Source organism: Leguminivora glycinivorella, chromosome 17 (genome assembly GCF_023078275.1).
Source record: "Leguminivora glycinivorella isolate SPB_JAAS2020 chromosome 17, LegGlyc_1.1, whole genome shotgun sequence".
Lineage (NCBI taxonomy): Eukaryota > Metazoa > Arthropoda > Insecta > Lepidoptera > Tortricidae > Leguminivora > Leguminivora glycinivorella.
The window spans coordinates 14717431-14731720 of NC_062987.1; the positions used below are offsets into that span (position 1 = coordinate 14717431).

General features: G+C 40.9%; 2 protein-coding genes across 2 annotated transcripts; both read left to right on the forward strand.

The window, feature by feature from the left end:
- Nucleotides 1-696: 696 nt before the first annotated feature.
- LOC125235102 (brachyurin-like) lies at nucleotides 697-8342 on the forward strand. The gene is made up of 7 exons (XM_048141536.1): nucleotides 697-1194; nucleotides 2439-2570; nucleotides 3030-3183; nucleotides 3852-3950; nucleotides 4791-4927; nucleotides 6618-6674; nucleotides 8018-8342. Exons 1-7 carry the CDS (start codon nucleotides 1054-1056, stop codon nucleotides 8135-8137), a joined length of 840 nt encoding a protein of 279 aa, XP_047997493.1. The 5' UTR covers nucleotides 697-1053; the 3' UTR covers nucleotides 8138-8342.
- Nucleotides 8343-10259: 1917 nt separating this feature from the next.
- Nucleotides 10260-13000, forward strand: LOC125235101 (brachyurin-like). Its single transcript, XM_048141535.1, has 5 exons — nucleotides 10260-10505; nucleotides 10897-11170; nucleotides 11479-11577; nucleotides 12134-12330; nucleotides 12781-13000. Exons 1-5 carry the CDS (start codon nucleotides 10281-10283, stop codon nucleotides 12883-12885), a joined length of 900 nt encoding a protein of 299 aa, XP_047997492.1. The 5' UTR covers nucleotides 10260-10280; the 3' UTR covers nucleotides 12886-13000.
- Nucleotides 13001-14290: the final 1290 nt, after the last annotated feature.

Sequence of the window (14290 nt, forward strand, 5' to 3'; positions counted from 1 at the left end):
TGCTTGATCGCTAAGTGCTTCTACGGACTCGCGTCTTTATATAAATTTAATTTTAATTAATTTTACTGCCAGTCTCACAAATCGTTAATCGTATCTGAATCACCTTCCCTAGATGTTACGATCACACATTTTTAGTTCAGTTACGTCATCGTATCGTATAGAGGTGTGGATGAGGTGCGGTAGCTACTGAGTGTGCTCGCCGCTCGCGGCGCCGGGGTCGGAGGTTTCTCTACAGTCGTGTCTCTCGAGAACGTTCTCCGAGAAGCCGAGAGGGCGCTACTGTAGCCCGCCGCAGTGGCCGCTCGAGCCGGGAGCGGTCACCAACAACCTGCGGCCCGGCGCCGCCGCGCCGATACTGCCACGATATTACACACTGTTGCATGACTACCTATGTTTACGTCATTATTTTATTTTAAATATTTTACTTTTTTGATGAAAATATAATAAATAATGTTTTCAAATAAAATGTTTCTCGTTTCATTATTTTAACAAATCGAACCTTTGAAAACGGGTCGACTACGGCCCAGAATCAACCTTCGTGCATTACGAAAAATTTCACACATGAAAGGAACATGCGTCAGACATGGAGGGCGTGACGTTGAAAGGGTTAAGTGTTAATATTTGCCATCGTACTTAAAACAAAAACGCATCTAGAATTACAGTTCAAAATCGAATAACTAGAAACAAACGTCAAATGGTCAAATAAAAGATATTGACGAGATATCGTATCAGAAAATGACATGTGAACCAGGACGTAGTTAAATATTTGAAGAAGTCTTATCGTCTATCTCAAATTTCTCCAATTCCTATCACTGATAAAGACAGATAATGCCAATAGGATAAATTGTGCTCTAACCATCACTGTTATACAGATATACTGTGTTATAATATTATTGTGATACAACGTAACTGTGCTATTATAGTTTTACCTACTGCTGCTAAAAAACAACACATTTTGGTAGAATCTTGAAATTGTGTTAGAAGAAAAATCTGCAATAAAGGTCATAAATAGTGTTGAAAAGAAGTGATTAAGAATATATCACAGAAACTGTAATGTTGAAGCAACTAGTGTTGTTAACTTTGCCTGTTACTCTGTACGCCTGGCAGCTGTGCCATGGAGACTCGTGTAAAATCAACCGACAGGCGAGGATCATTGGAGGGGACATCACCGAACAAAATTCCAGGCCATTTCAGGTAAAATTATTGTCTTGGTCCATCTTAGAATCGGATCAGAAAAAACTGTGGTAAGTATGTCTAAGGGCCTATTTAGACGGTACGACTTACGAGAACACGCATACGAATTTTATTACATTGCGGTATTTCATGGCTGTGCAAAAGTGTCTGTAACCTCAACAGCCCGCAATGTAACTAAAATCGCATGCGAGTTCGCGCGCCGTCTAAATCAGGTCTAATAACGTGGTATTTTGAATAGTCACTACATAAGGCTCATTAGTGCTTGTTAAGAAGTAGGACAATAGATTATCAGCATATCAATCAGGTAACTAGATTCGGTAAATAAGTATGTAGGTACATATTACCTAATTTATTCGGATCCGAAGTACACGGTGTAATACTATACAGCACAACCACCTGTGACAACCACGGATGATTTTATTGATTCTGTTGCGGTACAAATTCACGAAAAAAATAGTTATTTGTTATACAAGGGGGCAAAGTTGTATTTTAACGCCGAGTGTGGAATTGAAAAACGAGCAAGTGAAAGGATTCTATAGTTGAACCACGAGCGAAGCGAGCGGTTCGAGAATATACCTAATCCTGAACTTGCGAGTTTTTCAACACACGAGAAGTAAAATACATTTGCACCCGAGTGTAACACAAAACTTTTCCCCTCACTATAGCGAGGAAACTACAACACAAAAAATGCGTTTATCACTGCTTCCAGTAGTTCCACAGGTGGTAAATCATCTTTTTTACTAGATTCACCTACTTTTATCAATTTTAAAGCAGATAATTTGACTTTATTCAAGGTCAAATTACTTTACCCACTAGTGGATAAAATGCGTTTTTACCCGCTGGTATTAAAGGACAAAACACGTGTTTCCGAGCTTGTGAGGGGAAAATGTACTTTTTTGTACTTACGTTTAAAAGAAATGTACCCTTATGGTTTCGGAGTTTCGACATAGGGGCCGTGGTCGTGCTAGGAAGGTACTATGGCACGACCACCGAATGAACTACTTAATTAAAAATATGACTGTCCCAAAGACCAGTAATTGCATCCGGACCGGTCAGTGCTTAGCGAGCTGCGGCCTGAATCCACGGCGCGCTAGTCCCAAAGTCATCAAGATTGCTTAAAAAAAATGTGTTTGAAAGTGGAACCACAATAATGAGTTACTGTTTGGAAACAAAACCTATGGTTAATTTAATAACCTACAGTTAACTTTATACTGGTTTAGGTGAAGAGCTTATAATAATTTTAGGTTGCCCTTTACGCGCGAGTGGGCACCACGGGTGAAGTGGGCTTCTGCGGAGGTTCGCTAGTACATCCAGAGTGGGTGCTGACTGCGGCGCACTGCTGCTATCATAATGGACAGCAAGTTGACAACGTTCAGGTATTACAAATTTCATTAAAGACATATAAGATAAAGTTTGTATTTCAAATAGGAACTTTACGTCCAATAAATATACCTACAGTTATACACCGGCGGCTCTATCCTTACGCCAGTACTTCGAGAAAATTTCAGTCCTCAATTTGAGGAAGGGGAAGTTATCCGCTAAGACTGGCAAGAAACTTTTTGTGCTCATGCGATCTACTCGCGAATTATTCTGGTTTAACTTATCTACATAGATATCCCCACTGATTTTACATGCAATCTCGAGCGTAATAGAACGATACGAGTGCCAGCCACGTTCTCTAAGGCAATGTCTTGCCTTCCCGAAAATCGAAAAGTCGTTGTTATTACTTCTTTATGGCTCGAATATGCTGCCTCTTTATGTTTGCTCTCATGTAGAATTTTGCATAATTTTTATAAAGTTTTTTTTTTGTTATTAGTTGATCGCTGATATTTCAGGCAATCCTGGGCGCGCACTCACTGTACGACCGTTACGAAAACGGTCGCCGTATCGTGAATGTTGACGAGGTGCGGGTCCACCCAGATTACGATCCGGAATCTTTCGCTAATGACATTGCGCTAATGAGGCTCGCTAACACCATGCAGCTAACAGGTTAGTAAGTAACATGTGGCTTTCGGCAAGTTAGATCACAAGGTCCTCAGCTCACATGACTTGAAATTGGCCACTAAAGTTTCCGTGTACCTACCGTTAAGTGTCGCTAATGACATCGCTCTCATACTAACACCATGCAGCATACAAAATTTACGGAAATATTAGATATGGGACAACCGTTCACGATGAAAATTCATAAGCCAGTTGGTCCACCTTCTTGGCATTACCTAATCAAGTTCAGCAATTAAAAGTGGACATATTACTGAGTTATATGTGATGTGATTTGAATTTACATATACTCCAGGGCTCCATCAAAAGCTGTGCTTGCTATGGATGAAGTCTTGGTCGCGGGAGTTTCGATCCAGATGCGGTATTTTTTCCACTTTTAAACTTTTCTGATAGTGAAAAAAAAAATAGGTACGATTAAGATAGACACACTGGACCGACAAAACGAATTCTTCCTATAGGTGAAAAACTTAAGAAAGTCACCTGTTGTATGTGTGAGTGACGTGTTCGAATAGGCGTTTGTTTTGTTTGTGTTACTAATTTGAAATATGTGTTCTCTATTCGAACACGTCACTCACACATACAACAGGTGACTTTCTTAAGTTTTTCAAATATACCTATTCTTTTTCATCCATTTTAAGTGCAACTTTTACTTATTTCAGAAACTATAGATGTGGTTCGTCTACCGTACCTGGGTATAACCAACTTCAATTTCGCTGGAATGGGAGCCACGGTGTCCGGCTGGGGAATAGCGGCGCCAGGTAAAACAAAGGACCATCATAAAGTAACCTGCAGGGCAATCATGGTCGCGTGATAAATGATAAAATATCGGGCCGTCCCTATCGCACTTACAAATAGTGTGATAGGGACGGCCTGATGTTTTATCATTTATCGCGCGACCATAATTGCCGGCCTGCGGTCGTAGCACACTAGCGTGCTAACTTTATCGCATCGGTGTCCCTATCGCACTTAAAAATAGTGTGAAAAGGACGGCCTGACATTATATCGTTATTACGCGGTCGTGCTTCTCTGCCTGGTAAAGGATGATTTATGCTGGAGTGGGACGGTACGGCGTACCCTAGGAGTCCTAGGACCTATTGTCCCGCAGGACGGTGTGTCAATTTCTATACAAAGTGTCACTTAATTTCCGAGCTAACATATAGCTCCTATAAAAATTAACACATCGCCCAGTTCCGACCCGCTCTAGTGTGAGTTGTCCTTAATGATGTCTTTGGACTGTTATCATTTGGATATTTATTTAAAGTTTAATTAACTATTAGAAAACAGTCATAGATAAGTTTATCAACTATGAAATGGTGTTTAAGCCTAATGAAATGACTAATCGTCTAACATCGATGGTATCATAAAGTCAGTTGATACCAATTTTGCCCATATCCGAGATGACAAGAGCGAAAATCGGTTTCCAGGAGGCTTCTATAAAATTACGGTCTACCATAGTACGGTCAACCAATTTGATGACACCGTGCTATTATTATTGGCCATAGAAGTCCCATTGACGTTTACTGCGATAAGGTTCTATATCTACAATGGCCTAGAATTCTAGTTGGTTGACTATACCTACAAAATCTTGTTACTAACAGGTGTCGAGTTTGTGTCACCAACTCTTCGAGAGAAGCTGATGACTGTGATGACGGATACAATGTGCAACATACAGTATTTCGACCAACTGCCCGCCAACGTTGTATGTGGCTTCCACGCTACCGCTGGCACTTGCAAGGTAAGTATATCTAAATTAAGAGAAAAGAAACAAAATCCCTACTCAGCCATTGACTTTGTAAGGACGGGCCGGGACCAACAAAAAAGAACCAAGCGTGCAGTCTATGCCACATCGCGTGCCGTGCGTGATGTCAACTCATCATTCTGTCGCATTGTAGCGCTCCGCGAAACCGCAACAAACCAGAATGTTCCGTCCACATCACATGACTTGTCCTATCCTTAATTTTGAAATATTTGACTGAAACTATTGGGTTGGCACAAAAGTAATGAGACACTTGGTTTACGTTTTATATTTTTTATTATTATTACAATACAAAAAGCTTAGTCGATGATGTAATCACCATTAGCATCTATGACTTCTTGCCAACGATCCGGCAAAGTTTGGATGCCTTTCGCCCAGAACTCTGATAGCTGTGCCTCGAAAAAGTTGTTCAACTCCACCTGTACATCATGGAAATCATTGAATTGTTTACCCCGCAAATGTCGTTTCAGGGCTCTAAACAAATGAAAGTCTGATGGTACGAGGTCTGGAGAATAAGGTGGGTGGGGTATCGTCTCCCAGCCCAAGTTCTGCAGCTGTTGGCGAACGGTAGATTCGACATGAGGTCGAGCGTTATCATGTAGTAAAACGACGAAGACGAGCCACTGTAATTTTACTAAGTAAAATTACAGTGGCTCGTCTTCGTCGTTTTTTCTTGATAGCAGAAGATAGTTCGGTGAGCTGTGTTGAATATTTGTTAGCGTTTATAGTTTCATTGTGTAATAGTTCATGAAACAGCATGCCTTGCGAGTCCCAGAAACAACAAAGCAAAACTTTTAAGCGGTTCTTTTGACTCAGCTTCGGTTGAGTTGGTGGCGTTTCTTCTCGAGGCAGCCAAAAAGCACGACGTGTATCGTTCTCATAATAAATCCATAATTCATCTCCCGTAACCAGATCAGTCAAAAACTCTTTACGTCGGGGTCGCAGCAAAAGTGATTGACAGATGGCGACACGGACTGCACGACTGGCGTCGGTAAGGATGTGCGGTTCCCATCGAGCCAAAACTTTTCTATACCCAAGCTCATGCAGATGGTATTCCACAGCGTGGTGACTGCAGTTAAGTGTATTCACGAGTAGTAGCATCAGGATTCGACTGTAGTTCGCGGTGTAAATCGTCATCATTGAATGCAGGTGGTCGCCCTGAGCGTGACTGACTTTCAAGGCTCCTGTCTCCTGATTTAAAACGGTCAAACCATCTGGACACCGTGGCATGGCTTGTACTTCCAGCGCCCAATGCAGTGTTGATATTGTCAGCCGCAGCCCGCGGACTGTGGCCTAACAAGTACTCGTATAAGTCAAGTGTTCGAACTTGTCGCTCGTCCATTTTATTTCAATCTAACTAAACCAATCACGAGGGCGGCTGTATATACCCTCACATTAGAAGTACCTAGAATGTTCTACAACATACTAAAATATTATCGAAAACAATTAACTTAAGAAAGGAAATGTATAGAGTTTTGTAGAGTGTGTCATTACTTTTGTGCCAACCCAATATAATATTACGTCTTTCTAATTAAATACGAGAACCAAAAGTAGGTACAACAACCCAATAGCTGTATTGTTAATTTATTATCAGAAACAAGTTTTTCGTTCATATCTAATAATAATTTATTGTCATATCAGACTAAATCACGAGTCTTGTTTTTTTTAGGGTGACAATGGTGGTCCATTGACGATATGGTATAACGCCACAGAAGAAGTTATCCTGGTAAGTGCTCGTCTTTTGTTTTTAACCAATGCAAAAACGACGGGGTGTTATACGTTTGACGCGTCTGTCTGTCTGTCTGTGGCATCGTAGCTCCCGAACGGATGAACCGATTGAGATTTAGTTTTTTTTTGTTTGAAAGCTGAGTTTGTCGGGAGTGTTCTTAGCCATGTTTCATGAAAATCGGTACACTTGTCGGGGGTTTTTCCAAAATTTGAATTTTGTATGAAGATTATTATAATATTGGCCGGTGGGCCCTACATTATCACAAAAACATGGTTATTAGGTATCTACTAAGCAAGAACGATATAATAGGGGACTGAGCCCATACGAAAAGCGTACCCCTGAAATGTATGGGCTTTTTAGGCTTAGAACTAGATGGCGCTGTTTCGCAGCCAGGAAGTGGCCAAAATCATATTTTCCCCAAATATTTTTGCGTGTTTTTATTCTTTATAAGAACAAATGACATAAATATTTCTTTATTTTAATATCATGATATCGTGTCAATACCTACACATTTTGAAAAAAAAAAGTTAAAGGATCATCAGTATCATCACTGTAGTTATGATAGTATTTAATAGGTGGCGCTAAAAAATCGAGGTTACGATTCTTAGTATGAAGATCGTAAATCTTATAAGTATACAGCGTGTGGATTCCATACGGGCGAATAATGTATCCAGTTATAGTATCTAATCATACGAATCATATAGGATAATCATTTTATTAAAAAGTGTTTTTAATTAAGAGTAATTATTTTTTTAAATCTGACCAAGCAGCAATGTACGCCGTCCATATTAACTTGACATGACATAAACGTCATGTCGTAATGACGTTTAGGTAGGTACGCTTATGCTTATGTATGAAAAAAAAAATCTCATCTATTCAATAAAAAAACCATGTAGTTAGGCTCCTTAGGTCCAATACTAATCGTTATTCAAATATTCGCCCGTATGGAATACACACGCTGTATAATAATTGCTAGTAAGCAGTGAATAAGGAAACGAACCTACGACTTTTTTTATATAAAACTTATTTGTAAATGGGTGTTTGTTTTCTAAATACATAAAAATATTCATTAGATATTTGCCAGTCGCTTTTCGGTGAATGAAAACATCGTGAGGAAACCGGACTAATAATTCCAATAAGGTCTAGTTTACCCTTCGGGTTGGAAGGTCAGGTGGCAGTCGCTTTCGTAAAACTAGTGCCTACCCCAAATCTTGGGATTAGTTGCCAAAGCGGACCCCAGGCTCCCATGAGCCGTGGCAAATGCCGGGATAACGCAAGGAGGATGATGATGATAAAAATATTCCTGTCCATGTTTTAACATCAGCGTTGTTTGTTGTCAGATCGGCGTGGCGTCGTTCGTGGACGCGAGCGGCTGCAACGGCGAACTACCCTCAGTCTTCACGCGCGTACAGCGCCATCTGCAGTGGATCAGCGACAACACCGGCATAGTACTTCAATAACATTGTTATACCTCTTCCTTGATTATAATACTAGTTTAAGTTTTATTATAAAGTAACCAAGGCTGGAATCGAACCATCACGCCTGGGTCACATCTCAGACACTGGCGATCAAATATATGAAAGAGGCGCGTTCCTAGCACACATTCTAAGCTCGTGTAGGTGAACGCGTACCATGCTTGTATGAGTGAGATATGACAGGTCGATTGTTCGCGTTTTTGACAGGCGGTAACTGTCAGATAACCGAGAGGGGGTGGGCGGCACTTTCAGAGGGGAGCGGGAGTGGCCATACTGTACGATAGTACTCTTTATTATACTGTGCCTTAAATAAATTAAAGTTTATTCCGAAAATAATTAATATTGTACCCACTTGAATTTTGTACTTTAGTATTCATCATCATCCTTGCGTTATCCCGGCATTTGCCACGGCTCATGGGAGCCTGGGGTCCGCTTTGGCAACTAATCCCAAGATTTGGCGTAGGCACTAGTTTTTACGAAAGCGACTGCCATCTGACCTTCCAACCCGAAGGGTAACTAGGCCTTATTGGAATTAGTCCGGTTTCCTCACGATGTCGTCACCGTTGACCGTTCGAATTCGTTCACCGTTGTATCAACATCGAATTACCTAGCAACCAATTGTTTGTAATAACCGTCTCTGATTGGCCGATAACGCGACAGATAAAAAAAAATGTGTTTCAGATGCAGGAAAATTTGCCAGGTATCGCAAATTAGTATAGAAATTGTATGAAGTTCTATTTTTGAAATTATTACAGTTAACTAAAATCAACTATATTGAGCTTATTATAATTGAGTCGGAACTGCCATAGAGTATCCAACACTGAAAAGTTAGCACTTATAGTTTAGTCTGTGGTGTCCTAATTGACAGATTACAGTCAAAAAGTAGAAAAAAATACCATTCGGCTACGACACCAGACCAGAAATATATGACTACGCGGACTATTGCGGAATTTCATTAGAACTATTCTCTTCATACCATACTGAACTACCACCGCTTACATCAGAATAACAGCGCTGCGCCCTCTTGACAATAGTCATAATTATATTTCTGGTCAGGCTTTACATTTTTTTAACGTTTTCTTTATCAATGAGGAGGCACACTGACATTTTATTCCGCCAGGCGGCGCCTGTGCAAGTGACTAGGCATATCACTGTCATTCATAATTCGACGACAACAACGTATAGGGTACAAACTGCAATAATTTTTTTCAGAAAATTGCACCTTACCCTCCAATGTACATGGTGCTATCTGCTACAAAAAAAAATCGCAGATTTCGCCTTGTACGTTGTTGTCGTCGAATATGTGAGAGAGAGAAAAAAATATTTACTTCTCGCTGTCATGTATGAAATCTTTATCTGTGCTTTGGACTAATAAGGTGGCGCCATCTGTCATACATAACCTTTGAGTGTGCCTCCTCATTGCGACATAAGCAAAATAAAGGATTTAATTAGGTGCGTCAGACACTCGATACGATTGTTCTTCCTCTGACGTATGTGAACGTGTATTTTTAACGAAATGTTTATCTTTCACTTCTGATAATCTAGTAATTAATTAGATACACAGGGTTGGGCAGAATAACTGTCCTAGTTAAAAAGTGGTATACAATTTTAAAAAATGATTAAAAAATTTTAAAAGATGTTGAATTTCTCAGTCGCACTATCCAGCGTCCACGCTGTCGTAAAAAAAGTACAGTAAGGTATTATTATTGGAGCCTGTTATGTCCCACTGCTGGGCAAAGGCCTCCCCCTCTTTTTCCAATCTTCCCGATCTCGGGCAGTTTCAGGCCAATTATTAAGGAAGCGATCCAAGTCGTCCCGCCATCGCCGGCGGGGTCTGCCAGCAGATCCTCGCGTTAGGTCGATTTGCCACTCTGTGGCAAGGTAACCAGTTGAAATTAATTTAGACGTCATGTTATTGATTGAATTACTTAACAGTAATTTCCGTTTCTTCCTGCGTAAGGCGTAAGTATCGACATTTTATCAAAAAATAAAATTGATTATGTTCATAATCGTTCAATAGAAGATTAGTTACGGCGATTATCAGCCCGACATGCTAATTCTGATAACAATTTTATATAAATCAAAGTTTGTTTAATGTTTATTGTAGTATATATCATTTGTTTTAAGAATGAGGGTTCTGTTGTTTGGTTTAGCCGTACTTGCGACGGCAGCGGCCTCTGTGCTGCCGACAGCGGAACCGGTGCTGGGGTACCATGATGCTGTGGGCATCCCTCATGCGGCGAAGATCAAGGCTTTGGAAGACGAGTACTTTGCTAGCCTTGATGAGGAATCACCAGCGGAACCTCGCATCGTGGGAGGTGTTGTATCTGGAACAGGTGCTCATCCTTACTTGGTAAGTACATAGGTATAGTTAATAATATGTATATGTATGATAATCAAGAGTTGACTTGTGAGAACTTGGGAAGTGGTTAAAAATTTCAAAAGAACTAGAACTGTTGGACGCACCAAGTGTTGGCAAGCTGGGTGGAAGCTTCTAGGATCATCGTTCAATTGATGTCTATCTATTTACTGATATGTTACCAGCCTTTATTGAGTACGGTTAAATAATACCTTACACTGCTAAGATACACTTGAGTGTTGGATTGGATGCCTTGTAGCCGGTGATTACAGACGAGCCTCACTTGACAGTGTCACTAGAAAGGCCAATAGTGAAGTGGTCATCCACGACCTCGACCGTAGAGCTGTAGCAGATCTACATTAATGTATTGTGGAACATGTTCTAGGCCGGTCTCGTCATCAGCTTCATCAATATAGCTGGCCAATCAGCGTGCGGTGCTTCCCTCCTCTCCGCCAACCGTCTAATCACCGCAGCTCACTGCTGGAACGACGGCACCAAGCAGGCTTGGCAGTTCGAGGTGGTCCTGGGCTCCAACTGGTTGTTCTCTGGCGGCACTAGGATCTCCACGACGCAGGTCATCATGCACCCTTCGTGGAGCCCTTCGACGCTGGCCAATGATGTTGCTATGATCTATCTGCCTACCAATGTAGCCTTCTCAAGTAAGATCTCTATCTATCTTTTTTTTATGATTATAAACTGGCCAGTGATTGACCTTAGTTGCACCCGATGGAAAGTGGTGACAACGCCGAAGTTGTAACTCACTTGTTCAGTGATCTACAGAAACTTATCGTTTGTATTTATTATTGTAATGATATTTAGAATTCTTTCCGTACCTAAAAAGCGACGTAGTATTAAATTGTTTATAGGGAGTTCCCTACATTTATAATTTTCTATTCACCATTTGCTGAAGTAACTTAGAAGATGGGACGCGTTAATATTATAAAAATTGGGAATGCATTTCTTTCAGCTGTTATCCAGCCCGTCGCCTTGCCATCCACCACCCAACTGTGGGACCAGTTTGTAGGCATGTGGTCAACCGCTTCTGGATACGGCAAGACCAGTGACCGTGAGTGTTTCTAGAGAAATCAATTAGATCTGTAGATCAGTTTCCTCACAAACTTAAAGGGTTTTCATTTCACACGTTCGCATCTTAGCTCTCTAAATAGGTATGTCAAAAGCGTGAAAATAAATTGGACACACGAAAGTCTACATCGTAACGACGACAAACATTAACGTAGGTTTGTAGTTTTCTACGAGTAGGTACGCAGAGGCGGTTTGGATTTGGACTGAGTTCCTGGGTGAATGAATTGACCTTCTTATTTAATTGATTATCATGAAATTATTATGTTTTTGATGAAGTATTCTTGCTACTCCTGGCCCCGTAGCCGAATGGCATTTCTCCGACGCCAAACGAAAGCGATACGCCGCTGGCTCTGTCGCGCCAATACGCAAGCGCGATAGAGATAGATATCTACTAGCGCTTCGTTTCGTGAGCGTTTCGTGAGCGTTTGTGCCATTCGGCTAGCCACCCTGTTTTGTTTTTTCACTTTTACGACTAGCGTCTTCTTTCTGACTTAATCCGAAGAAGTACTTACATATATGTTCACCAACTTTTCTTATAGTACAAGCCGGCGTGTCGACAGCCTCAGTGGTGAGCCAAGTGTCCCTACAAGTGATATCCATGGCGCAGTGCCAGATCTCTTTTGGCCACTGGATCCTGGACAGTACGCTCTGCACCAACGGTATTGGAGGAGTCGGCATCTGCAGCGGTGATTCTGGCGGCCCATTGGTCATTAATTCCAACGGACAGAATATTTTGGTGAGTTGAAAGCGTTTATTTTTCGTAGCCTTTAGGATGTCGCATATAGGAGTGATATCTATACATGAACGTAAACGATGACTGAACTAGACACATGATAAAATCCGCCATCGCCAAATGAAACGATTAGGAACCTAATCAACATGCGCAATTGTTTATGTTCTGTTCCATATCAGTTCTTTAGCAGAGCCATTGGCGTTTTGTACTTACGGTGCGTAAGCATAGCTTTGACACGTTGCAAATTATGCACATGCAAATCAATAACAATGTTATAATGCTAAGTGTATTTTATTCAATCATGCTCTAACTATATATTCCAAAAATACCACTGAATTCCGAAAACAACTGTAGCCGTAACCACTTAGGGTCACTGTACTACGATCGTGTTGACAATCTGATCACATGGTGTGTGTCAGCAAAAAATACTGAAATACAATGGTAAAATTTCAGGTGGGTATCAGCTCGTTTGTGGCATCAAGCGGTTGCCAGCTCGGCCACCCCTCGGCCTTCGCCAGGGTCACCAGCTTCTACAGTTTCATAGTCAGCCATCTATAAACCTGACCTGACGAACGATCTCTTAGGTCTTGGTCTTCGGCTGACTCAGCAGTTACTACCGGGTATCTCGCTAAATGTTATCGCGTCACAATGCTTAATAGAAACGTACTGCCGATGCCTTATAGTTTTCTTTAACATCGATGTCGGTGACTGGACTTCAAACAAAACTTGAACGCGACGGTCAAACATAGCTTTAGATTAAGTATATGAGGAGACAGTAGGTATAAAGTGACGATCCTAGCCGCAGACCAATGCCGAAAATCAACAAAAGGCTAGAAAAAGGTAATTTTTCTGTGTGTAGTTGTGTACATCAAATTAGTTTTAATTAAAATATGCCACAGTTCATGTTGGACTTGATTGAATTGATTGGAATTGAATTAGTAAAATGATCTATATCTTTAATGGCTTTTCATTACTTTGAAGAGTGTTGTCATGGTGTTGGTACAACTCTGTCGATGTTGGCCTGATCTGAATTTTAAAATTATCACTGTTAGGGTGCACGCATGGATCTTCAGATTCTGCGGGTTCAAATATTTTAGTGAAGTGTTTTGAGTCAGGGTGATTGGTCAGTGGAGTCGGGCTAAGCCAACTTATTAAACTTAGTGTGATAACATAGGCTGAGCAGTGTTCTACGAAATGATGACGTTTGTTCTAACTCTATTTGTAACAATCGTAAACAAATAAATCACCGTTACGATAAAATTGGCTCGAAACTGATTAATTTCGTTGATGAAATTCCTTTCGCTTGTGTTCTAGATACGAAATAAACAAATTATCGTAGGTATTGAACTTTTTGACAAGCAGAGACGTCTGCAATCGATGCCATTAGGTTTAGAATACATTTAAAAATGCAAAATTACTGCCTTCGGTGAGACTTGAACTCACGGCCTCTGGATCCAGAGACCGGACATTTAAATTTATTGTAAGTAGAAAAAGTGAAAATGTAAAGAAAACACAGAATATCATTCAAGCTCCTTTATTTCGACCAGGTACCAAGCCAACAGGCCGTCAGACACTCAACGCAATCCCACTCTTACTCTAGCGACACAATGTGCATTCTTAATTAGTTACTTCTAACCGCATAAATATACTTTACAATATAGGTAGTAGATGCCATCCACGACGGTGATTCGTAAGGCCGACCGCGAACACTGCGTTTCGAATATTGCCCGCATCTGACTATTTTACCTAAAGCTGCATCCACACACACATTCGGCGAACATTCGCAATGCCGCTGATTTGCCGAACTCCCACATGTTTGGATGCACTCTGATACATCCGCACAGATAGGGGGTTTGCTTAGCGTCTAGAGTAGGGGGTTCCAGATTTTTTTTTGCCTCAGGGTCATATTGCTTCTCAGTAAATTTGAATTTGGAAAGCCATGATCTATCTAGACTCTAGAGCT

Bases quoted from the DNA above. Each gene is read 5' to 3' on its own strand.
- LOC125235101 (XM_048141535.1), top strand. From the start codon at position 10,281: ATGAGGGTTCTGTTGTTTGGTTTAGCCGTACTTGCGACGGCAGCGGCC. The intron at 10,506-10,896 runs GTAAGTACATAG...AACATGTTCTAG, and splicing joins CAGGTGCTCATCCTTACTTG to GCCGGTCTCGTCATCAGCTT. The intron at 12,331-12,780 runs GTGAGTTGAAAG...GTAAAATTTCAG, and splicing joins CCAACGGACAGAATATTTTG to GTGGGTATCAGCTCGTTTGT.
- LOC125235102 (XM_048141536.1), top strand. From the start codon at position 1,054: ATGTTGAAGCAACTAGTGTTGTTAACTTTGCCTGTTACTCTGTACGCC. The intron at 1,195-2,438 runs GTAAAATTATTG...TAATAATTTTAG, and splicing joins AAAATTCCAGGCCATTTCAG to GTTGCCCTTTACGCGCGAGT. The intron at 3,184-3,851 runs GTTAGTAAGTAA...TACTTATTTCAG, and splicing joins TAACACCATGCAGCTAACAG to AAACTATAGATGTGGTTCGT.